This window comes from Vespa mandarinia, chromosome 4 (assembly GCF_050613455.1).
Source record: "Vespa mandarinia isolate Hongniang chromosome 4, ASM5061345v1, whole genome shotgun sequence".
Lineage (NCBI taxonomy): Eukaryota > Metazoa > Arthropoda > Insecta > Hymenoptera > Vespidae > Vespa > Vespa mandarinia.
In genome coordinates this window covers 654648-679511 of record NC_140813.1, presented here as the reverse complement: position 1 = coordinate 679511, position 24864 = coordinate 654648, and the positions used below count along the sequence as shown (strand labels likewise).

Here is a 24864-nt window from a genome sequence, read left to right as displayed (position 1 = left end):
AATAATAAAAAAAAAAAAAAAAAAAAATCAAATGAATTAAATTTTAATATAAAAAATAAATAACGTTAGCGTTTGAATTTTTATTGTATATTTATTCAATAAAAACTCAAATGGAAACATTTTTTAAAAATAGAATAGACAGGATTACTATGAACTACTTACTTACGTTGTTCTTAGTATATTCCAGCTCATTGCTTTATTATAGTTAAAGCATAATTACTTGCATAAATCTTCAAAATGAAAGCAAACGTCGATGGTGATCGTAAAGAGAAAGAATAATAGAAAAGATTTGTAAATTTTGAAATGAAATGACGGCAAACTTAATATTGTATCATCTTAGAAAGTCTATGTGTAGGTATCTCTTTTTGTATACGTAGAAATGATCTCGAGCACTAAACGATAAAACCTTGAGAGTCTTGAGGAGTCTGGCCAGTGCCTTCGCAGACGTGGATCCGCAAACTACATGAAATCGGTGTCTTTAACGCGTTCTGTGTCTGCGTCATCGGTTAATTCAATTTCGATAGACCGGAAGTATCTCTCACGAAAATACGTATTTGAATATAATGTGAGAAATGGTTATGATTGTGAAAGAAAGTGCGAATAATTACACTTACTTCTTATATTTATTTTTTACGATTGATCAAATTTATCAAAAATATACAAGAAAAGTCATTTGAAAACTAATACACGAACATCATAATCCAATACGTGTGTTATATTAGGTTTTTTGTTATTTTTTTTTTTTTTCCTTTTTTTTCTTTTCCGAAAGACAGATTAAATCAATAGAACAGCTCCCTCGATCCCTATCGATTCATCTTCGTCCCGAATTCTTACTCACAGTCAAAGCAAACATTTCGGTAAAAAAAGAAAGAAAAAAATAAAAAAGAAAGAAGAAAGGAAAAAAGAGAAAAGAAGAAAAAAAAGCGAAATCTGAAAGGCACGTGTATTTCGTGGATTACTATATACACTCGACAGACTTTTTTTCGATTTGTTACGACAGCTTACGTGATCAAGAAAAGAAATAGCAGAATTTCCAAGTCATTGGCCATTCATTCATTCCTATTCTCTCTTTCATCTCTAGGAATAACGTTCTCTGAATTTGATATTCTAAGAAGATTGCCCACGCCGAATTTTTCGAAATACCGGAAAGATGAAGTCATTAATTTGCACGTTATAAGCATACTTTTCAACGTCGAACGAGTCAGATAATATCGAGAACTCGAGTGTATCTGATTGGTAAGTTTGTTCGCGTGCATCAAAAAGGTGTGTATTAAATTATTGTCAAAGATACAAGAAAAGGTATAACTAAACGAAGAACTTTAGCTCGTCTATTGAAAGCGTCGTAATCAAGAATAATTCAATGGAAAATATGTCTATTAATATATCCATTTAAAAATCTAATATAACTGACATAAATATGTATTACTGATAGTCGAGTGAAGAAAATGTCAAGGTGAAACGGAAGATACCGAAGAATAAGAAAAAAAATCGACGAGAGAAACACGAAACGAGTCGATTGTTGATTGTAAGAAAAAAAAAAAAAAAAGAAAAAAAAGAAAAAGAAAAATCGTTTGAACAATATGCCAATCATTCATAAACGACAAATGGTCTTCTTAAGATTTCTTAATGCCAATCGTTCGAAAGGTGAACGAAATTCTCTCTGAGTGTATTTCTTGATAGAAAAAAAAAAAAAAAAGAAGAAAGAAAGAGAAAAAAAATTCGACATGCATCGACTTAACAATCCGAAAAGAAACTTGTGCAGTATTATGCACAACTTAACATCTTTGTCTTTACTCTTCGTTTTAATGTCGAGACTAATTATCGTCGAGAGTATAATGCCTGTCATTCATTCTATATCATTGGTACGTTGATTTTTATTTCATTACAAAATTTTAACTCAATACTGAGTACATAAATTATGCGGTATATATATGTGTGTGTGTGTGTGTGTATATATAGTACTTAATCGCATAATAATTCTAAAGAGTTGAACCGACGAATTCGATTTTTTTCACAATTCTATATGCACCTTGACATTAAATGAAATTTTTATTACGAAAACGTTATTGATTTACATTTATTATCGTAAAAACGCTTCCTACGTGAATTTTAATTTATATCCTAGTGAATTAATTATATTCGTCGTAAAACTTTCTCAAATATTAATTTAAAATATATTATATTTTATTTTCTTTCATTTACAGCGCAACGATACATTTATACCGGAAGACTACAAAGATCTACCGTTAGTTGGAAAATGTTGTCCGACGGATCAAATATTCATTTTAAAAAAAGGTCAAAGTAGGAAATGCATTCCATCGAATACATCGGAGTTAATATTCTCACCATCTTTTTATGAATACAATTCATCTGGTATTTGGCTACCGGGCAACGAACGTAAACGTTTCGTTGCCCTCGTTGGCGAACCTTGTCACTCAAAGAGGTATTATTTTTATTAACAATAAGAAAAACTTAATATTTTTCATTATTTATCAATAAATAATAAAATAATTCGATAAGTGTGAAATAAAATGAAAGATGAATATTTTCGATAAACGTGATGGATGTGTTTTCTCACGGGCATCACATTATTCGAAATGTGAAGAGAAAGAGGGGGGAGGGAGGGAGGAGAAAGAGATAGAGAAAAGAAAAACAATCTTGATTATAAACGCGATGTTGCAGGTAGGTTTTTTTTATGAAGAATATTATTTATCTATCGTTAAAAAAAAAAAAAAAAAAAAAAAAAAAGAAGAAAAGAAAGAAAGAAAAAAGAAAAATTATTATTTCTTCGGGCTTATCAATGTTCGGCCGGATCAAGTATCACCAAGTATCATCGTAATCAGTTTCAACGTAGAGTTTATCATTGTATTCTTACGTAAACCTATCATATATTTTTTAACGATCCATTGGAATGTGCCGTGATCGTCTTCCAATCGATAAAACAATCATCGAATAAATATATTTGGGGTTTTTTTTATCGGTATACGAGGAAGAAGAATCGTTCGCATTAACTTCTCCGCGTTCAACAATTTCAAATTATTTTTAATGAGAAACATTCTTTTTTGTTTTTTTCCTTTCTTTTCTTTTCTTTTCTTTTTTATTTCAGAGTCTCGGTAATACAACAAAACGATCAAGAAGAAGACCATTATCTTTTACTTAACGGTTCAATTTCTTTACCCGACTCTATTCCTCGTATCCTCATGCCTGGACAAGATTATTGCATGGAAATCACCCCAACGTTAGGTCTGGTAATAGTGATATGCTTTCCGAAAGGTATATAAATTGATAAACGTTCAACGAAAAATGAACGTCATTGTTAAAATCTTCAAGACAATAAAAAAAAAAAAAAAAAAAAGAAAAAAAACAGAAAAAGAAAAAAATTACGCGTTACCGATTTCTCTTATTTTAGATAATAAAATATTAATGGCAGACACTAGAATAATATTTTATGCCTGTGGACTTTTAATATCCGTACCATTTTTAATACTCACCATAATAGCCTTTTCAATAACGCCCAGGTTGAGAGATATCTATGGAAAAATACTTTGCCATTATTGTGGATGTCTCGCTTTAGCGTTCACCGGTTTAGCCATTACGCAACTTGGCGGTGTACATTGGGAAGGTCATACATGTATATGCATAGGTAAGTGTAACAAAAAAAATCGATCAATTTGAAATTCTATCAATATTTCATTCTCTTTAAGGTATAACCGATCGAACGTAATAAAAATAATTAAATTGATTATCAACTCATTGCTCTCCTTTTCCCATTTTGATGTAATACCATGCTCTATTATTTATAATTAATATATTAAACGAAAGATTCTTTTTTACAGCCTTCATCATTGAATTCTCGTTCGTGGCATGTTATTTCTGGTTGAACGTAATGTGCATCGAGACATGGTTGTTAATAAGAAATCACGTTCATCATGTTGCCTACCAAAGAATAAAACCTAATGTACTCTTTTTTTATTACTCGATATGGGCTTGGGGATCTTCAGGTATTTTTATTCTTTTATCTATAATAATGGATCTCAACCCGACGATACCAATGATATATATAAAACCAAACGACATTAGCGAAAACGACAACTGTTGGTTTAAACGTAAGTTCATTCCATTAAATAACAATTCATAACAATATTTTATAACAATTAAAAATGTTTCTAATATATATGTATATACATATATATATATATTATTATAGCGGACATCAAGACGATGCCATTCTTTTTTGTGCCAGTTGGGTTGCTCTTACTAGTCAATTTAATATTTTTTATCTTAACGGGAATAACGATAAGACGATACCAAAAAGATCTATCGCTTAGACGATTAGCCAGAAATCTGGAATCCGATCGGCAAGACCAAAGGATGTTTCGTAGTTTGAAGAGAACATTTATAGTCTGCATAGTATTATATTCATTGATGAGTTTAACTTGGACCATGGAATTAATATCATGGTTTACCGGTGGTAATCCCTTCGATTGGTCCGTCTACGATCTAGTGAATGCTTTACAAGGTCTTCTTATTTTTGGACTCTTTGTACTTCGTAGGCCAGCTAGAGACCTCATTTGGTATAGAATACAAAGATTTCGTGGTATCGACGTCGTTGAACCACAAACTGATACCGCTGTTTTTAGTTTACTTACGGTCATAAATTAAGGAAAAAAAAAAAAAAAGAAAGAAATATAAGAAAAAAGAAAATATCGCTGGCCCTCATAAATAAGTGATAAACTTGACCTTTATAAAGACTATATTTGGTATTACGTAATTGACAACTGTATTTATGTCTCGTGTTTTATATTAAAACGATTAAATTTAATGTAAATATACAAATATATATACTTTTAATGTCAAAATTCAATTCGATAACGTACTGATAAAACAAAAATTAAAATTGATATGTTTATTTCGTGAATTTAATTATTATATAATTAGGAATGTTCTTTTATGTTAAATTTTAATGTATATTTTTTTTTTTTTATCTGTTACAAAAATGTACGTTTATTCGATTGTACGTTATTTTTAAGGAAAAAATTCAAACATAGGAGAGTATTTTAAGAAAATGCTAAAGAAATTATGCAACAATCTAATAACAACATGTTTTCTCACCATGCTCAGCTATATTGGTGTATAACTGAGTGTTATTTATGTATCTGTACATTTGTTATCTAACCATTCGAAGTAATATGCCATTAATTCTAACATTTTCATCATTAAATGATCTCTCTTTTTATTATTAAATAATCGTTTTATCGTTTAACTTGTAAACAAACCTTGAAGGAATCATGTAAATTACATCGTGTCATATTCTCGTTATCGTTACTTCATTACAATATATTATACATTATTTTAATATTATTCAATGTCTAATTGACAATTATTATTATTTATTTATATATCTATCTATTTAAATACAACCGATCATGTAAATATTTTAATGATAATATTTTTCTTAATAAAAATATTTATACGAATTATAATAATATCTTATACTTCTAATTAATGAATGAAGGTTTACTCAACAATGAAATGCACAGATAAAAAATACTGTTACATTTTATTTTCATCGTTATATATATCGTGTATATATATATATATATATATAATATATGTATGTATATCATTGTATATATTTATTATTTTGTATTCATACACATCGTAAACCTGAACTGGTATATAATTTTAAAATAGCAAGTCATAACATTGACCTACATATCCAGTCAATAAGCCTCGTTATTTAATAACGAATGATCTAAAATGTCTCAAAAGAGTGCACGTGTGCATATATGATTACAACAATTGATTACATTTATAAAATGCGTCAATTCACTCTAATAAGCTCTTCGAGATATAAGGTAATTAAGTGCGAGTGCATCCGAGCAATAAACTCAGAAGCATTAACCAGGTACCAAAAATAACATAAAAATATTATAAACAAAATTGTCTAATATCTAATAATATAATAACTATATATATATATATAATATTATGCCAGATATTTTCCTCCATTAATTTCAACACGAATATTATAGATTATGTTTCTTTGTTCGATGGAATTATCACAATAGCAAGAAATAAGTATTCGATTAACCTTTCATGGTTAAGGCATTTAAAAGCGATATTTAAACAGTACGATATACTATTCCTATTTTGGGTATCATTTATTAATAAAAAATAATTGTTCTTGTAATTATATGTCAAATGAGATCAAATCAATTGTTTCTGCATTTAAAAATTATTCAATCTTTGCTAAAAGTTCCACTGAAATCGCTTGATTAACCAATTTCCATATTATAAAAAAAAGTTTGTAATTCATTTAGAAACGATACGATTTCTAACGTAACTAACATGCCGAAAATGAACAAGCTATTCGTACATTTTATGTTTCTTTTCTTTTTATCGTAATCGTAATTGTCATTATTTTTTTATATATTACTCTATATTCACAAAAAAAAGAAAGAATTTGTAAATCCTTTTTGTCGATTATTCTTCTTAGGCCCGTTAATTAAAATTAATGATCAAAATCAAACTGATTCGTATCATATATCGATAAAACATTTTCATTAATAGTCCTAAATTATAGATTACCGTGAAAATAATTCAACTAATTTGTCTGGATTTAGAGCACAGATTCAATCAAAGTGGTCTGCGATGACCTGGAAATGGTGGACTCATACCAAGAATTCCTCTGAGATCACCGCGTTGCGCTACATAAACTAAACGATACATTCCAGGAATTCTAAGGGCCGAATCGCTAAAAAATATTCTTTCCGTTATTGGTTCGGAAGATTCCACTTCTGAAGTTTCTGCTGTTCTACCTAACAGTAATTAAAACTTATTTGACAACATATAAAAATATTAATAAAATAAATCAAATAAATTGTATCTCTTCTTACCTCGTACAACATATTCATAGACGATATATTCATCTAAACTAGAAAATTGATTATGAAAAAGACCCACCCAATCTCCACTTACTGGTCTTACATCTCCAATCAATTTATACGATACTGAATTTTCTTCGTCTATAAACCAAGCAGAAACTGGTTGAAACTCTACGCCATGGTCTTCCACATTTGGCCTGATCTAAATAAATATATTTATATGTATGTTTACAAAATAAGGAATATATGTGGGGAAAAGAAAAAAAAAGAAAAGAACAATTTTCAATACCATAATATCAAATTCACCAGTTACAGGCTTGTGATCAGATTGAATGTAATTAGAATGACTCTTGTAATTAAGTTGTAGGGCGCTTAATGTAACATCGTCATATACGTCTGCATTAACTTTATACAAAATTCTATCTGTCCAAGATGGCCGGCGTCTACAAAAGAAATATTCAAATACAAATTTTGAATCGTTTAATTAAATCTTATAATTAAATTAATAATTTATTCATAAGACGTATAAATCGTGATATACTTGAGATCGAATTCCTGCGAAGCAAATTCAAATTTGTACGTAGGAGGAAATTTAATATTGTTTTCATTTAGTTCTGCGAATGCATCGCCATTCCGCATCACCAATTTCAATTGATCCCTTTCCAAAAGTAGATCCAATTTATTTTTCTTAACTAATAAATCAATATCAACTGCAGTCAGATCTTCCCCATGAAGTCTAAAATTCAAGTCCCCGATCCAAAATACATAACTACGAAAATAAAAACAAATTTTCCATTATCTTAACATAGAAATTAATATGCATATAGAAATAAATACAAACTCATGATATAAAATGTTTGATGTGTCAGGCGCACTAAAAGAATGTTCTCTAAGAATAGTATTATAATCTGCTATTCTATCTGCTAATAGATGATCATGAGGCGTTAAATGCGTATTTACTACACAAATGCTAACGCCATATATATTCAATCTTATGCTTACGGCACCTTTATTACCCTAAAATATATATATATATATATACATATGTATATATGTATAAATACATTTATTCTTTTTGAAAAAAATGATTTGTATATATACAAATTATAGTATCTAACTCTTACCCACATTCCACCAAATCCTGTTCTCGTATATTGTGCTTCTACCAATCTTAAATGAGTAATATGTTTTCTTAAACAGAACATATTTAAAACAAGACCCTGTAACCGTTGAGAACGGATTTTCACATAATCGTTATCTTTTAATACTTCTCTGTAATTATTAGCGTTGGCATATAGAATTTATATTGGTTAAAAACATTTAATTGTCATGATGTAATAGATAAATTATTACTATAATTCTGTAAAAACTTGCCTGAACGATTTGGTCCATGGATCCTCTTGAAAAATAATATCTAATACCATATTCTGAGGTTGTGCCTTTACTTCCTGTAGTCTAATACAAAATATAATCAATTTCACTTTTCTAACAATTTTTTTAGCCATTAAAATTATCAAACATACCCAATAAAATATATGTCTGGTAAAGATTTTATATTTCCATGTGTAATATTTAAAAGTTGATGTAAATCTTGTACAGGATACTTAGTGGCCACGTTCCACGTAACAAAGTAAATTCTTAACAATAAGAGAAAATAAATAAGCATATAGAATTCGATTAACAATTTCATTTTTAAACAAATGTTTTAGTTTAACTGCAACATTTATTTTTTCTGCAATTAAGATTAATTTTAATTGTTTACAAATGCATAAACATAATCAATTAAAACCTAACTTACCTTAGTCTTTCTAATTGTTCTGCCATTTCGTTTACCGTTATGTAAAATTTTAAAAGATTTTTATTATCTTAGTGAAACTGATGTTGATTACTAAATTTAAGGTTAGGATGGTGCATATCTTTAATGCTGTTCGTATTACGTGTACGTATCAATCGAAGTCCATCGAGCTATACTCTTATAAATTAATTCAATATTAATTGCACAAAAACGTTTGGCTATTACCACATACGGATTACTTCACAAGGCCATATTGTTGACAATTGTTGACATTTCGAAACAAGCAACACGGGAAGACCTTTCCCCGCTTAACTGTAACCACGTGACATAAAACGGCAACCTGTCGTTGGTGCCCTAGCATGATCCTCTTTAAATTATCAAAAGCCGATCTATACTCCTTCTTTATTCATTATTTTTTCGCAGTTATATCGATTATTTTTGCAAACATTTCTTTACATCACATATCCTCCATTAAATCGACTTTCAAATTTTATTTACTTAAAGTTTAATTATCGTAATATCTGCCATCGTGTGTATGCAAATTTTTATCTTTTTATTCGTACGTGAAACATTCGTCAAAAAAAAAGAAAAAAGAGAAAAAAAGAGAGAAAAAAAAGAAAGAAAAAAAAAAAAGAAAAAAAATCAATGCTTTCTGTCTCATAACGATCGACGAGTAAAATAGTTTATTAATTTTTCACTCATCCGTCAAAAATATAAAATTAATTTTTTAAAAATTAATAAAATCGAATGATCCAATGGTTTATCATCATTTGTCATTAATTGAAATGATTATTTTATAGTACGAAACTCGTGGCTCACTTTTTATGAAAAAACAATGTAATATAAAAAATTGTATATTATATAAAAGAAAGATGTTTATTCGCACAAACATATCACTCGGCGTACGTTCAATATTATTCTTCGTCCAGACATTGACAAAATTTGTCAAATACTAAATGCAACGTAAATATTTACAATCGATGTAATTATCTCGATCATTGATCGTAATCTAACGCGAAGAATTATAAAGCCGCGGATCTTCTCGTTAAATTAAATTCAAATATTTGAATAAAGTTCTTTCGCGTCGATTAAAAGAAGGGATCAATACATCATCCCCGGGTGCGTAGCTCTCTGGAAAAATACGTTGGGATTCGCTGATAGAGTCGTGTAGAGATTTCCAGCATCCTCCGGCCTTAAATACATACCGGTCGGTAGAACAAACGTCTCCATCGGTCCATGAACCTCTGAAAATGAGGAAGAGAAAACATACATATTATTTAAGTAGTACAAGTATTTTCTAATATACAGCGCATATCTCCATTTTAAAAATTATCAAATAATCAACTTCAAATACACAAAGATTTTTAATAAAAATAATTGAACTTATCCAGATCACATACACGTATAGATCAATTTTTAATATAAAATATATTTTGTTAAACAAAAATATTAGAAATATTTGCCAAAATATCGATCTTCTATAATAAAAAAAAAAAAAAAAAATCTTCTGTTCGTTGTATTAATAAACTAGAAATATTTAATAAAATATGACCAACGTAAAAGATCACAGTACAATTTATTAATGCGGTTTATCGGTGTCTGACATCGATAATAGTGTTCTACTTATGCGGCTGACCATAAACGTCATTTCATACTTCTCCAATAGCTCGTAATATGTCCCTCCGTGGGTATACAGTATAATAAATATTCCACATTTCTCATTATATATACGTACGTATATATACATACATACATACATATATATATATATATATATATATATATATATATATATCGTTATAATCCAAATCAACAAGGAAAAAAACAAATAAAACAAAGTCATTCATTTTGAAAGGATTCTAAAGTATCATTGTCAAAGAACTCGCATCATGATCGTCTATGATTAATCCGTTGTCTCTTATATGCGGGTTTTTAATCGCAGTTCTGTCTCATCAAAAGATTCATTATTTCGTTCTCTCCCTCCACCCTTTTGCCGCTTCTCCGCGCCCCGCTCCGCCCCGTTCCTTCACCTCGCCAAGCAAAAAAGAAGGAAAAAAAAAGGAAAACAAAAAGTCATATAAAAACTCTGAAGTAGGTGCGAGAGGGGTTTGATGTGTTTAAGTGAATGGCCAAGGGGCTAGTGACCTTTAGGTCGTAATTTCCAGTATATTCCACGCCTTGCTCGTAATAATGAACATTACGGTAAAGAGAGACGTATCGCATTATGAAGCTTCTCGTTTGTGTTTTACGCTTTCGACCTGAATAAAATACTTAGAACGTTGATGTAATTATTGACTAATCGAGACAAAAAAAAAGGATAATTATCATCGAAATGAATTTTAAACGAATCTACATATCCAAGTAGTATAACTATATTGTTAATATTTTCATTTGTTAACAAATTCATTCGGACTCGAGTCCAAATTATCGAGCGAAATTAAAATTGGAAAATATGTTAATACATATATACAAATGATCATTCCTTTTTGTTTTTTTTTAAGAGCGAAAGCGCAACTTGCAGGCCATTCGACGATGTCGTTCGTCCGATCTAACGGTATCCTTTTTCCCCTCTTCTTCCTTTAAACGCCGAAGAAGTGCTTGACCCTCGTCTTGGAACTTTCTCTCTCTCTCTCTCTCTCTCTCTCTCTCTCTCTCTCTCTCTTTCTCTCTCTGTCTCTCTTTGCTGTTTACTTCTCTTTCTCTTGCATCCCTAGCCATCGCACAAGATTTTTCTTCCCTTTGGTTTGATCCCTACGAGTTGAAGGTCGCGAGAAGTCAAGAGCGTAAACGAGGAACCAATTATGTTGAAGAAAAATGCACGGCAAGAAGAGGCGACATGTCGCCTTGAAGGCGTCGAGAGCGACTTTATTACACGTTACTACGCGTTGTAAATTTATCATGGAATTTTCTCTCAAGCGAAAAATACCAAGAATGCCTGGGTTTAGATATTCGATAAATGATGAATCGAGAGAATCTTGATCGAAGGAGCATCGAACGAGGAAAAAAGTTGATATGAAAAAAACGACAAAACGATCATTTCAAATCGTTGTTGTAGAATTGAACGCACGACGACTTACCATCGGAATATATTGGACTTCCCCCGTGTCTGCAAGCGCTGCAACCAGGTATTCCCGATGAGACCAGCGCGACACGATCTGCAGCGAAAACGTGTGAAAGTGATTCTCAATATTTTCCTTTCGAACGGATTACGTCCTTTCCAAATGCCCATTAATTCGTTTATACTTCGGATATGCCTAAGGTCTAAATTTACCGTGTAGAAACAGATATCGTAGATGCGAATCGAAAGGAAACTCATCGCAGTTGAGAAAGAAACGTAATCGCGCAACGCGAGCGTGCGTGCAAAGCAACAAGAGAAATTTACGAAGGATCGGGTGAAATCGTCGAAATTCATTTATTCTAACGTACCAGCGCTGTGATAGTGCATCTTCCTCTTCAAGGACGTCTCAGCAGGTTTAAAATGGAAAAAGGAAGGAGAGTAACCGCTGCCAGGTAGAGAGCTGAGTGCGTCATCGCGATCTCGAATGACGGTTGTAGGTCCTTCACGACCAAGTGCAGCCAATTGTCGACCCTTCGGCAGGAACATCGTCAAAAAAACGAGGAACGATGTAGTAAGGAGGCCGTAGGCCAGCCACGCCTCCTTATCGCTCTCGGAGGAGGCTACTGTAGAGCCAATTGCGCTTGATATCCAAATCGGCAATGACAGACCAACGGCGAGTCCGATAAAAGCAGCTTCCCTGTTATTATCACGTACGCCACGTGCTCGAACGGCTAAACAGGCAACCGCTATTAACAATATCCCTGGATATCTAAAATAAAAAATGAAAATAATGAAAAATCAATAGTTTCTTTTTCTTTTTTTTTTGTAATATTCATAATTTCTAAAGTATGTCTAACGTATGTATCTGCCCAAAAGTTACATTTCAAAAGTTTACCCTAGGGAAGCCACTGTCTGTCCGAGGGGAGTTTTGCAACCCAATAGAGGACCATTCTGATCCACATTTTGAACTTGTATAACCGCGGGTGGTTCTCCATAAAACCATTGGCCGACGATAGCTACTTGTACCAGTACAGCAAATACCAGTACCAAAGCCTGCGGTGAAGTAAAAAGAATTATTCAACTGTGCGTGTATACATATATATATATATATATGTGCATATATGTTGATATTATACTTTCCAATCTGTCAATGATAGTTACACGTTGCTTTTGCGCGAATAGTCGTATACCATCGGCATCCTGATCGTTGGCACAGACCGAACGTGAAAAATTCCGAGTATTCACGGTCTAAGTCGTCCCACGAGTTTCTATACATTAACTCACTATTGTATATACGTGTTGCCTATACACAACTACAAATAAGCTTTTCATTCATATCGAGCGCTCGCGTGATCGCTTTACCGCAGATCGAGAAACAAGACCGGATCTCTTTGATATTCTTAAATATAAAAACCTTTCTCGAAACCGCAATAACAAATTATATATCTTTGCCAATAGAATCAAATTTCCATTTATCTCTGGAAATCTTTGAATTTTTGGAAACATTAAAAATATTCTGATAATTATTACTAATTATTATACATTGATAATTATTACTAACTTGATAAGGTGCTGGTAAATAGACACCGCTGTTCAATGAAAGAAGGAAGACGCATTTGACGAGAAGGGCCGCAAATACGAGGGCCGCTGGTAAACCGACTAGTCTGAAGGCTGCACAAGAAAGAGGATTTTGGCTGAGAGAAGCTGCAGCTGAGAGTCCAGCCAAAAGAAAAAGACCAAGTAAAAGGGCTTGGCCTAGGAACAAGTGACGTCTGTTTGGAGCTGCTGCTCTTGCCTGAAATACATTATGAATATATTATTTTCACGAGGAATATATTTTTATAAGGATAGAGAGAGAGAGAGAGAGAGAGAGAGAGAAAGAAAGAGAGAGAGAGAGAGAAAAAAAACCTTCCTCTCGATTAAATTAATGGTAATATGATCGTTTTATCATCGATCTCGATTTGATATTCGAATCATTATGAGTGATTCAGAGTAAGGTAAATAACGAATATGAAACAAGTAGCTACCGTCTTGCTCCAGATTATATATGGAGGAACGCGCCATAATCGTAAGCAAATTAAATCAGATCATCTTTCCCGATGAGCGTAGATTAATTTCTCTAATTATAATAAAGAATATATTATGTATATATATATATATATATATATATATATATATATATATACACATATATACACACATATATATACATATATACATAAATACGGTATATACATACAATTATATTATTGCTCGTTGAGATTGAACGAGTAACCGTAAAAGTGCAAGCGTAATCGGCAACTTCCTCTAACGACAAGAACGGTAACGAGATAGTAATGGTATGATAATAATAGAGCGTCTACGTCTCACGCGTGTGATAGCGAACAAACTCGTTTTACTATCACGGCCTTTCTCGACTCGTTTGCTCGTGGCCCAATGGAGCGTGGCAATACGCAACCTAGACGAGACACGTCGTACGGAGAAACGTTGAACAAACTAGGCCTAGGTCTCGGCGAAATTCTCTTAGATTATCGGAGCTTGTCGAAGAAATTCAATCGAAAATAGTATATTACAACTATGGTTTAGGATCAATGGAAAATCTCGGTCAGAATCTTATTTCTTTAGAACTCGATGTTCTTTCGTCTATATCCAAAGATGATTTAAAATGATAAATACCGATACTTTATTTAATTACTTTAAATTACAAAAAAAGAAAAAAAAACAAAGAAAAATAAATGTAGAATAATAAAATGTTAATTTGATTTTCCGTTTGGAGCATTGACCAACCTTGAGAAGTACGAAAACCTCGAAACCAGCCATAAGAAGCATCGCTGCGGCACTTAGGGCTGCAAGGGGAAGAGCCCAAGGTCGTTGTCTGAGAAGGAAACGCGAGCTCGGTGGCCTGGTAGATTCGGTTTCGCGTTCTTGGCCCTTCCTCGTTGGCATTCTGAAGACGGATACGGTTCTATTGGGTGCTGGCACGCTGATAACACTAGCCACGCTAGCTAAACCATTTCTATCGGCCGTATCCTCCGACGGCACCAGGAAGAACTCTGTTGATAATTCGTAGTCCTTCGAATAAGAAGGGCTTCGAATAGCCTCGGCAGGACCGAGCCAGCTCGCCGTGGCGCATGATAAAAAAATTGGACTTAGCCTCATGTCGAGACAAATCCGTGTGTCGTCACCGCTTCGTGTATCTTCTCCTACGCACTCGCATCCTTACGTATAAGGGATCGCCTTTTCTTTCCTCAGGATGTTTTTCTTCTCCGACTTCTAAAAATAATCAGAATCAGAACTGACATACTTTCCTATTTTTTCTATCTTTCTCTCTCTCTCTCTCTCTCTCTCTCTCTCTCTCTCTTTCCTTTTCATTTTCTCATCAAACTGATTTTCATTATGATTTTGAAACAACGATAATTTTCCCGAGAAACGTTTTCCTTAATAAACGGAAATGGAAAAGCACGTGTCTCGTAATACCGATAAATAAAGCCAAAGAAATTAGCATTTGACATGCTTGTTACCTTGAGCCTTAAATCTTCTATAATTTATGAGCCAGGGTACGAATAAACGTGCTTTCACGATAAATACTTAAACGCACGCTATCGCTAAGGATGGATGCGTTGCAATAACCGGGTCACGATGATAAGACGACAGGAAAGAGATCATGGGATAGAGATTTGAAAGACCTAACAGCGAACCGTAAAAAAGTACATACGCAGGAACGTTCAACGATCTTTAAAGGCGATAATCGTCGAACAAGTTCGAACGTAAGTAGACTGGAGCGAAGTCAAGGAAATAAAAAAAAAAGTTAAGGGAAAAGTTGAAACTGCGTGCAGATGTAACGAAACGTTTTTCTTGATTGCGATTGAAAGAAAATAATGAAGATAGAATTAATCGAATTTATTTTTTAAGTAATATTTAACCTCTCTCTCTCTCTCTTTCTTTTTGTGTCTCTGTCTGTCTGTCTGTCTATTTCTCTCTATCTCTCTCTATCTCTCTCTCTCTCTCTCTCTCAGACCCTTCTCCTCATCCTTCGTAAAAAACGTGAAGAAACTTCCACGTGCATCCTCTTTCTGCGAGTCACTTTTCAGCTTTGAAACTATCCTTCTTCGAATCTTCCCGCGCTTTTTTTTCCAACAAATATTGAAAAACAACGCGAATAAAAAAATTCGGCCTTTGTTAACGATCGAATTAAAACAAATTTTAATTGATAATTTTAATTTGCCCAGAGAATAGTCGTCGTATTTGATAAAGAAGTGTGGAGCATCGAGGAGCTCGAGGTGCACGTTGCGAGAGGCACGTTCCTACTAAACCGCGAAGAACTCTCGAGGGCGAAACTGGAAGCGGACTAGAGTTCCGTCCTGCGGAGGTGAAGCCTATCCGTTACAGAGGAATCAGGGAGATGGTGATGACGATGGCATGGCGATGGTGGAGGTGATGGTGGTGGTGGTGGTGGTGGTAGTAGTGCTGTTGTGGTGATGGTCGTGCCGCGGACCAGGATCGGATGCTACGAATCTAAAAAGAAATGCCAAAGGCAAGACAATATACAATAAATAAATTTTTTAATTTGTTAACGCTTTTATTTTTTTTTTTTCTCTTTTTTTTTTTTTCTTTACTAACTAACCATCCACTTAAACAAAATCATCAGGCCGGTTCAATTGACTTTCTCGAAAGAATTATTTCTTTTTTTTACACGTTTATGTACATCTTTAAGGATCCAATGATGATGCGCGTACAATTTAAGATTGATTAGGATTTTTTTCTTTTCTTTATTTTATTTTATTTTCTTGTTTTTTTTTTTTTATTTATTTACTTTTTTTTATTTTTTTTTATCTTTTTTTTATTTTTTTTTTGTTTTTAATTGAAAATTATACACACTGTATTTACTTTCACTGAAAGCGGTGGGATCGGCTGCGTCCCTGTAAAGAAAAGAGAGAATACTGTGTGAGGAATAAAGGAGCTTAAGAGAAAGAGAGACATAGTAGGAGAAAGAGAGCGAGAGGAGTTGGTCCTCCGATGTCGAGGACCGGACTTCGCCGATGCATTTACATATCGGACATGTAATAACCTCGAAAAAGTATTAACAATGGCCAAAGGTTCGTCTCGGCTCGAAGCAAGAAACGACGAAGAAGAAGAAAGAGGAAGAAACGATGGAGAAAGAGGGGGAGGAGAAGGATGGAGAACGATCGAAGTTGCGTTTAACGAACTCTGTGACTTCGAACGACGACGTGGACAGTCGAAATTCCATAGCAAAAAGTTGACAGGACGCCCTTTCAATAATCGTAGGCGAGGTAAGATTGAAAAAAAAAAAAAAAAAAAAAAACAAAGAAAAAGAAAAAAGTAAATAATTAAAATAACATTTGGACAAATTCAAAGAATATTACCAGAAGCAATTTCAAGTTCGAACTTTTCATTCATCGTCATATCTCTATTAGAACGTGAAAAGTCATTAATTCTTCGTCATTTCTAGTACTTCCTTCTGATTACCATTTTTCCTCGTCAGATAAATAGCTCTGCATACGCGATCTCTTTGATTCAAATAAAAAAGAAAAAAAAAAAAAAAAAAAAAAAGAAAAAAAGAGAGAGAAAGAAAAAAGGAGATAAAAAATACAAACAAACAAAAATAAAATGAAGAACCGACCGTTGCATCTTTTTAACGATTCCCTTTGAGGTCAAATCTCGAGGATGCGACATAGCGGTACGTTTCCTTTCATTCTCGTAACAAACTTATATGTATGCTAGAGTCGATATATGTACGTGGGTGCGTTCACGTCATAGATCGACGATCTTACTCGTAAGGAGACATTCGGTAGCTCTGCCGATCGAACCCTGCACTCCGGAGTTCGACGAACCCTTTGTCTCGAAAACCGGACAAACCGTTTGCACATCGGTACGGGTCTCGACTTCGTGATACCATGGTACAGGATGTTTCAAAGCTCAAAAATTGCATACATATGTTTTCATAAATTTGATAATATTTTTTGTATCAGAAATAAAAAGGCTACAAATATATTTCTTCTTAAAACATCCTTGAGACAAATGTTTTTCTTTTTTTTTTTTTTTAATTAAAATTTGCATTAAATTTATAATTATATTCTATTTCTCTCTATTAACGAATTAAGGTTTATAATATTACGATTAAAAACGTTGTTATTAGATATGTAATTTGAAAGCACGACGATGAAAATATTTAAACGAATTATTATTCAATATCCAAAAACGATCCCTTCGAGAAGTATACAATAATTTCGAAGAGCAATGCAAAGCCACACCCGGTCACTTTCTCCACCAAAGCCAAAGTCATTCTTGTACCGTATAGTACCGTGCTTAATGACGCAAGCTACCCACGCGATCTAATGTAAGGTACGGTAAATCGTTTCCCTTTCACGTCGACGTAAAAAGAAAGAATTTAGACATAAGCTTTACAAACTTCGAAAAAAAGTTAGATATGATTAAAGAAATTCAGGATTTCCATTTATTCTTATATGTCCTTGAATAATTGAGAAAAAAAAATTGAAAATATAAAGACAAATTGATTTTGATTCGTGTCTTACGAAAACGAAACTTATTTATTATACATTTATATATAAATATACATTATATATATACGTGTATATATATATATATATGTGTGTGTGTGTGTGTATATACATATTTTTTTTTCTTTGCATAAAGAAACGTTTGAAAAATTATTATATCCCTAATAATATAATAAACGAGAGACTGTATTGAATCGAAAATATTTTAGAAAAATAAAGTGTTCTCGATGGTATGAGTTCGGTCGGCACAAGTTATTCTCTCTTTTTCTTTCTCGCGTGAAATTCCACGGAGCTGGTACGCAAAGCCGAAAACTCGCTGGTTGTACACCAAATCTCTGAGTTGCGCCATGGTATTGGGGACTGGCGAGCTCGATGCTTGAAAGAGAGAAAGAAAAAGAGAGAAAGAGAGAGAAAGAGAGAAAGAGAGAGAGAGAGAGGAGCATTCGCTTGTAACCGGTTTCGACGAACTAAAGCTAAATAAAGTCATGTATGTACCAGGACGAACGGAGAATATCGTCGTACCAATAATTCTGATCTCGAAAAACAATGATAGATTTACAAGTCGAACGAAAATCCATCCAACTATTCCGCAACTTTCAAACTTAGTATTACTTTACTGATACTGAGAAGATTAATACTGCCGAGTCTTGTTTCACGCAAATTTTTCTTTTTTTTTTAACTTTTTAACTTTCTTTTAACTTAAATTAAAATGAAAATGTATCAAAATTATGAAAATAAATATACTTATACATAAATAAATGACATTTTAGGATTTATCGTGATAAAAATCTATGTGTCTAATTTCAAAATAAAAAAGAAGAAAGAAAGAAAGAAAGAAAGAAAAAAGAAAGAAAGAAGAAAAGCAAAAGAAAAAACGAAAAAAAAAGAAAAAAAAAATAAAAATACGAACCTTGCATATATTATTTTTATTCTTGAAACTCTGAGACTCCCTTTGCTCCTTTTGTCTTTTTGCTTCATCGACCGCGATACGTTGATAAGTCGACCCTTCTACGGCGATTCATTTGAATATAAATCCGGTTGTCTGCACTCGGCGTAAGGTACATATGCGCAAAGGGCGAAGGGAGAAGAGTTGGAAGGAGATAGGAGCTAACTCTGCAAAGAGAGAAAGAGAGAGACAGAGAGAGAGAGAGAGAGAGAGAAATAGAAGACGAACGTATGCACGTAGTGAGAAAGAGAGAGAGAGAGAGAGAGAGAGAGAGAGAGAGAGAGACAGAGATGCACCTTTTTTCTTCCTTGTTTATTGTAACCACAAACTGCGGCGGTCGGTCACGCAGGATATTTTTTCTTATCCTTATTTCAAGGGTTCGTCCTCTTGCACGATCTTTATTTTTTTTCTTTTTTTTCGTTTTGTTGGTCGACAGGACACATTCCTCTACAAAAAATAAAATGAAATTAATAAAAGGAATTATAACGAGGGCTGATAATATAAAAAAAGGAAAAGAAAAAAAAAAAGAAAGAAGAAAGACGTACGCTTTTATCCTGATCATTTAAAAATTCCAAGAAAAATATAACGTTACTCGTCCATGAGATATCACCCTTCGTTGACGAGCTTGGCCGTTAAAGGGCAAAAGCTTAAGCGCGAAAAATCTAAGAAGAATCTTCTCCATCGAACAAGCAAGGCGAAAAGGCGTAGACACATACCGCCGAACGTTTATGTTCGGTCGACGTTATACACAGAATATACGTGAGGTCCCTCCATGCTTCACGTACGTTTCATATATGCTTATAAACCACTTCGCGAAAGTCCACGTGTGCTCACTATGGAGTAACGATATTTATTATATGTCGGCTATGAGTTATGGGCAGTTAACTTCGCCTTCGTGACGGAGCCCTCCCCGCATAGTACCATGTGTACTATGCAACCTAAGGACCACCAGATACATCTTCGCTCTTACGAATAACAAAAAGAATCTTTTACCTGCGGTCCTATTCCTTCAAATTTATTCTTAGTTAAATACAGGAACTTTTCCAACAGAATTTCTAATAACGATCTAATGTATTTCACCTTTCATACATAATTGATGATTTCTTTAAAAAAAAAAAAAAAAAAAAAAATTAAAATCAAATTATTAAAAAAAGAAATTAATCGATATGTAATATTTTAGTTAAGAAGTATCTAATAATTTAATCAATATGTAATATGTTACTTAAGAAGTATCTAATAATTCGATAAACTCACGGAAGTTGAAAGCAAACAGAATGACAAGTCTATTTTCTAAATGAGAAACGAGAATCCAAGAGCTTCGTAGTTGATAAATGCAACGTGCGTCGGCTTCCGTGATGCAAAAGTTTTCTTAGCGCGCTTATATCTTCGCTTCGTGGGAAACGTGAGAACGTTAAATGAACAAAATAGCTGTTTAACAGTACAACCGATAAATTTGCATATCCGAGAAAAAAGATCTTTATCGTGTCGTATGCATCGAGCTTCTACTTCTTTTTCTTTTTAAAATCCTAATTATCTACTTCCTTTTAAAATTTTCCATGTGAAACCGGTAAATTTATTACAACGAATAATGACAAACAAATTTCAAAGCATTGGAGCTCCTAAAACTAATACGTTTTTAACATTATATTATACATATCACACCTTTATGTAAAATAACCGGTATAATTTAAATAATGACGCATTCGGTATGGTGTCGCTTTGGAAACAAGTTAATTCATTCGTGATAAGCAGAAACGAGTTTTCTACCAATACCAAAGAAAAATAGAATATCTTAGATATTCAGTAGAAATGGAGCGATTGAGCGAACGTGATCGTGTCGTCTTAAACGTAATATTTGATCCAATTCAAGCGCATGGATCGATTGATTTTTCAGAAAATAATGATCCTGGTACGTAGTTCTTTTTTTTTGTCCTTTTTAAATGTTGCGACTTCTTACAATCTCTTTATGTATTTTTTCAGACGCATTGAATCAAAACGAAAGAGATGCTTTACCCGAGAACATTTGGGATATCTTGAAACAGGCTATATCTCACGCAGAGTCCGAAAATTTTGATGAATCTTTTCGTTTATTTGAGGAAGCTTTAAAGAAAGCACCTTCTTCCCCATCCATTTTGAATGATAGAGCTCAAGCATTTCGTTTAGCTGGTCGTGATAATGGTAATGGAATAATTTATTATTTGACATAAAAAAAAAGAAAAACGATTCAATATACTAGGAAATACTGTGACATAACGATATTGCGCATATCTATTGATAAAAAGAAAATAATAATTGCTAATGATAAAACGTATGATGTAATATTCGGAACTTACACCTTTCATAGAAGCATTAGAGGATCTGCATATGGCAGTTAAACTTAGCCAAGGAAAAGGAAAAGCAGGCATTCAGGCGCTTTGCCAACGTGGAATATTGTATCGTTACATGAAGGAGGATCAAAAAGCTAAAGAAGATTTTACGCTGGCAGCCGAAGCTGGTTCGAGCTTTGCCAAATCACAGCTCGTTTCTTTAAATCCTTATGCAGCTATGTGTAATGCTATGTTACGTGAAATTATTCTGAAATCCACTCGTCATTGACGATATCGTCGCTAATTCTAATAACAGAAGGATCAGATCTGTGAAAATGACATGTTAAATGAGAAATGATATATTAAATTATACAAAAGTTTTAAATGAAATTATAAATCTTCTCTTTTTTTTATACTGATCAATCGTCATTAACGTGATTCTCTTCATTGTTACCCTTTATTTGAATATAGATTTATGAATCATGCGCCTACAATGATCCAATTGATATATCCACATTAATAATAATGATTACACAAAATAATTATCATTGGAATCTTCAATAAAAATATAAATTACATTCTATCGTATTAAACGTGCAATATACGCACCTTTAAAAAGACAATTTCTGATCTACTAGAAAGAAGAAATCGCAAATACTTTCGATGAACAATTATGAAAATATTAGAGTTCCACGCACACGAGTTTCATTCTTCCAACTATTGTATTTTATGAAATAGAAAGGTACAACAGTAAAGAAGAAAATTTATTGCATTCCTTTTAATCCAATATTTTCAATTATTGATTAAGTACTTCTAATAACGTAGTAAAACACGTTTATAACACTTTACTTTTTATAACTTACAAACAATATATATATATATATATATATATTGTTATATATATATATATATATATAAAGAAAGTTAAATCATCGCGAGAAAGCGATATAATATTCTGATATTACATATTCCACACTATCTTCAACAATAAATTCTCTTCGTACAAAATGCAGACAAATTTTTTATTTGTCCATCTGCAATATCCTAAATGCACAAAATGCAGAATTTCTGGTACAAGTATATCCGTCTGATATTTTTTGTTTGTTTTTTTATCTATTAAGAAATGGATTGTACACCAAAAGATATTTTCACTTTTTCCATAGTACTTTGACATTAACATCTTTTCCCGTCCCTCAAATTATCAAATTAATTATAATAACCTGATTATTTGACAGTTATGCATTAGTAATGTACATAAAAGCATATGTCAATTTTAACGATTAATCATCGAATTAATTTTTACTTGTTCAAATGAACATGGAGATAATTAATGCCACAATATATGTTTTATACCATTACAAAATCACGACCTGTATTTGATTTTTCACTTTCTGAACCTTCTTCACTACCCTCAGAACCTTCTGCTGATTCGCTAACAGAAACTTTCTTATTGTCTCCATTAGAAATCTCTTCGATTCTGTTTGTCTCATCCTTTGGTAATTCTTCCATATTAGATCTATCTTCGCTATAAACAAAAATAACAATAAAAGTATTTCTAATATTCAAGATTATAAAATAACCTTTTTTTATCCATTTACTTACGTAGACGTACTAGGGGCTTCTTCAGTATCAGAATCTTTGTCCTTCTTCTTTTTCTTTTTACTACCTCTTTTATCGCTTTCATTTGAAGCACCATAATATTCATACTAAGAAGTAACAAAATACCATATAATTATTTTACATTTTATAATTCTATAAGAATTCATCATTTAGCAAATGAAAATTTACCTGATATAATGGCCAGAATGATGCGAAAAAGCCAACGTCTGCTATCAAATTGGGTAATAACCAAAAATGACACCTGCCAAGAGTAGGTACCCAAAGAAGACAGAATACGATCATTCTAAGAATAGTTAATGCAAGGATGAATACAAGCAATCCAGCAGCAGCTACGCTTAAATAATATACTCCCTGACGAATAGTTAGGGGCCATAACGGGAATAAACAAAGTCCAATTGCTCCTAATACTACCAAGGTACCAAAAAACCAATAATAAACTGGTATTGGTTCGTATATCCAAACGTAAGCATCATTACAATCTACGAAATATTGTTCCATATGCATTTCAAGTCGCACCTATAACGATAAAACATTGATCTATCTAAAAAGGTATATAATATTTTTAATGTTGTCTAAGGATAATAACTCACTTTTGATTTCTTCTTAATTTCTTTTCGTTCATCAGATTTCTCTTCATTATCTTTATTTGATGCATCCTTATTTTCCTTTAGATCTTCTTTTTCTTTTTCATTAGACTTCTTCTCTTCCTTTGGTTCTTTAATTTTCTTCTTAATACCACGAATTTTACAAAGCTCCTCTTCAGATATTACTACTTTTTTAGCTCTATGGAAAAACTTGTGCCTCAACATAATGTCAAGAAATTTTGTAACTTGTTCTCGAGTCTCGAATCTAGTCTTACTCCAGGGTGAGTTTTCCAATAGTGCATCGACTGCACGAGTACCAGTGAAATATTCAACATTATGATTTCTGTCAAATTTAGTCTTTTTGGAAGGTACATTGTTACGAATCCACTTGGCTACAGCATATTCTTCTTTCGATGGTTTATCCTGAGCAATTTCATTATCTAAACTTGAAATTTCCTATTTCAGAAATAAAACGTATTTTTAATGTATACTGAGGATGTAATAATTATTTACATTTCACATAAAAAAATTAGCCGGAAAGGAAGATGATAAGATATTTTCAAATATTTCGAGAAAATAATTGTTATTTTCCACACATATACATATATACATACATAATATATATATATACACATGTATATATATATATATATATGTATATATATATCAAAATATATATTTTACAATTAAAAATCGTAAAAACATGTACAAAATTAAAAGTATATAATAAAAAAGGCATAGGAAATATCGAGAAATGTATTCCATCTACGTCATCCTGTTTAATACTGTTGAAAATTGAGAAGAAGACATCAATCGTGACACGTGTACTAAAGACGATATTTCAAAATAAGCACAGAAAAAAAAACATAAGTAATAATGCAGATAATTCCAATCAAGTAATAATCTATTGCGACATCAAAAACATATCGTAGGAAGTAATTGAATATGCGATGCTTACATCTTTGCGTTTTCTGCCTTTCCTACGTTCCACCATGTTGTAAATCCAACTTTGCACTTGCGCATTTGAACTCTTTCCGTCACAGACGCTATAGAAAAAAAAAAAAAAAAAAAAAAAAAAAAGAGAAAATTAGAGGAAGTTCCTTCTACTTCGTTCAATTTAATATTTCTT

At 32.4% G+C, this 24864-nt stretch overlaps 5 protein-coding genes across 21 annotated transcripts; 2 read left to right on the top strand and 3 right to left on the bottom strand.

Moving 5' to 3' along the window:
• The first annotated feature begins 395 nt into the window (after window positions 1–395).
• LOC118447129 (G protein-coupled receptor Mth2) lies at window positions 396–5111 on the top strand. 2 transcript variants are annotated; one of them, XM_085656713.1, is made up of 7 exons: window positions 396–937; window positions 1082–1862; window positions 2205–2443; window positions 3107–3273; window positions 3410–3643; window positions 3837–4106; window positions 4208–5111. In XM_085656713.1, the coding sequence occupies exons 2-7, from the start codon at window positions 1725–1727 to the stop codon at window positions 4660–4662; spliced, it is 1503 nt and encodes a 500-aa protein (XP_085512839.1). In that variant the 5' UTR covers window positions 396–937; window positions 1082–1724; the 3' UTR covers window positions 4663–5111. The 2 variants fall into 2 exon arrangements, with proteins under 2 accessions (XP_085512839.1, XP_035734552.1); XM_035878659.2 differs by having other exon boundaries at window positions 396–1862.
• Window positions 5112–5195: 84 nt separating this feature from the next.
• Window positions 5196–9280, bottom strand: LOC118447134 (inositol polyphosphate 5-phosphatase K). Of its 5 annotated transcripts, none has more exons than XM_085656727.1 (9): window positions 8686–9280; window positions 8411–8619; window positions 8262–8342; window positions 8012–8159; window positions 7729–7904; window positions 7429–7656; window positions 7177–7330; window positions 6900–7089; window positions 5196–6821 (listed from the first exon to the last, which is right to left on the bottom strand). In XM_085656727.1, exons 2-9 carry the CDS (start codon window positions 8575–8577, stop codon window positions 6640–6642), a joined length of 1326 nt encoding a protein of 441 aa, XP_085512853.1. In that variant the 5' UTR covers window positions 8578–8619; window positions 8686–9280; the 3' UTR covers window positions 5196–6639. The 5 variants fall into 5 exon arrangements, with proteins under 5 accessions (XP_085512853.1, XP_035734572.2, XP_035734573.2 ...); XM_035878679.2 differs by having other exon boundaries at window positions 8411–8524; window positions 8686–9275; XM_035878680.2 differs by having other exon boundaries at window positions 8262–8335; window positions 8686–9272.
• Window positions 9281–9415: 135 nt separating this feature from the next.
• LOC118447131 (uncharacterized) lies at window positions 9416–20928 on the bottom strand. Of its 12 annotated transcripts, none has more exons than XM_085656724.1 (11): window positions 20480–20928; window positions 19771–20328; window positions 19522–19672; window positions 19190–19287; window positions 14528–15013; window positions 13302–13535; window positions 12636–12793; window positions 12109–12509; window positions 11760–11837; window positions 9888–9926; window positions 9416–9813 (listed from the first exon to the last, which is right to left on the bottom strand). In XM_085656724.1, the coding sequence occupies exons 5-11, from the start codon at window positions 14897–14899 to the stop codon at window positions 9728–9730; spliced, it is 1368 nt and encodes a 455-aa protein (XP_085512850.1). In that variant the 5' UTR covers window positions 14900–15013; window positions 19190–19287; window positions 19522–19672; window positions 19771–20328; window positions 20480–20928; the 3' UTR covers window positions 9416–9727. The 12 variants fall into 12 exon arrangements, with proteins under 12 accessions (XP_085512850.1, XP_085512852.1, XP_085512844.1 ...); XM_085656718.1 differs by having other exon boundaries at window positions 9418–9926; window positions 19771–20163; window positions 20219–20328; XM_085656717.1 differs by having other exon boundaries at window positions 9418–9926; window positions 19771–20058; window positions 20219–20328.
• A 14-nt stretch (window positions 20929–20942) lies between these two features.
• LOC118447146 (tetratricopeptide repeat protein 36-like) lies at window positions 20943–22306 on the top strand. The gene is made up of 3 exons (XM_035878704.2): window positions 20943–21134; window positions 21206–21403; window positions 21570–22306. The coding sequence occupies exons 1-3, from the start codon at window positions 21035–21037 to the stop codon at window positions 21818–21820; spliced, it is 549 nt and encodes a 182-aa protein (XP_035734597.2). The 5' UTR covers window positions 20943–21034; the 3' UTR covers window positions 21821–22306.
• A 200-nt stretch (window positions 22307–22506) lies between these two features.
• On the bottom strand, window positions 22507–24800 carry Trp1 (translocation protein 1). The gene is made up of 5 exons (XM_035878694.2): window positions 24694–24800; window positions 23742–24191; window positions 23320–23667; window positions 23134–23237; window positions 22507–23056 (listed from the first exon to the last, which is right to left on the bottom strand). The coding sequence occupies exons 1-5, from the start codon at window positions 24727–24729 to the stop codon at window positions 22879–22881; spliced, it is 1116 nt and encodes a 371-aa protein (XP_035734587.1). The 5' UTR covers window positions 24730–24800; the 3' UTR covers window positions 22507–22878.
• Between the last annotated feature and the right edge of the window lie 64 nt (window positions 24801–24864).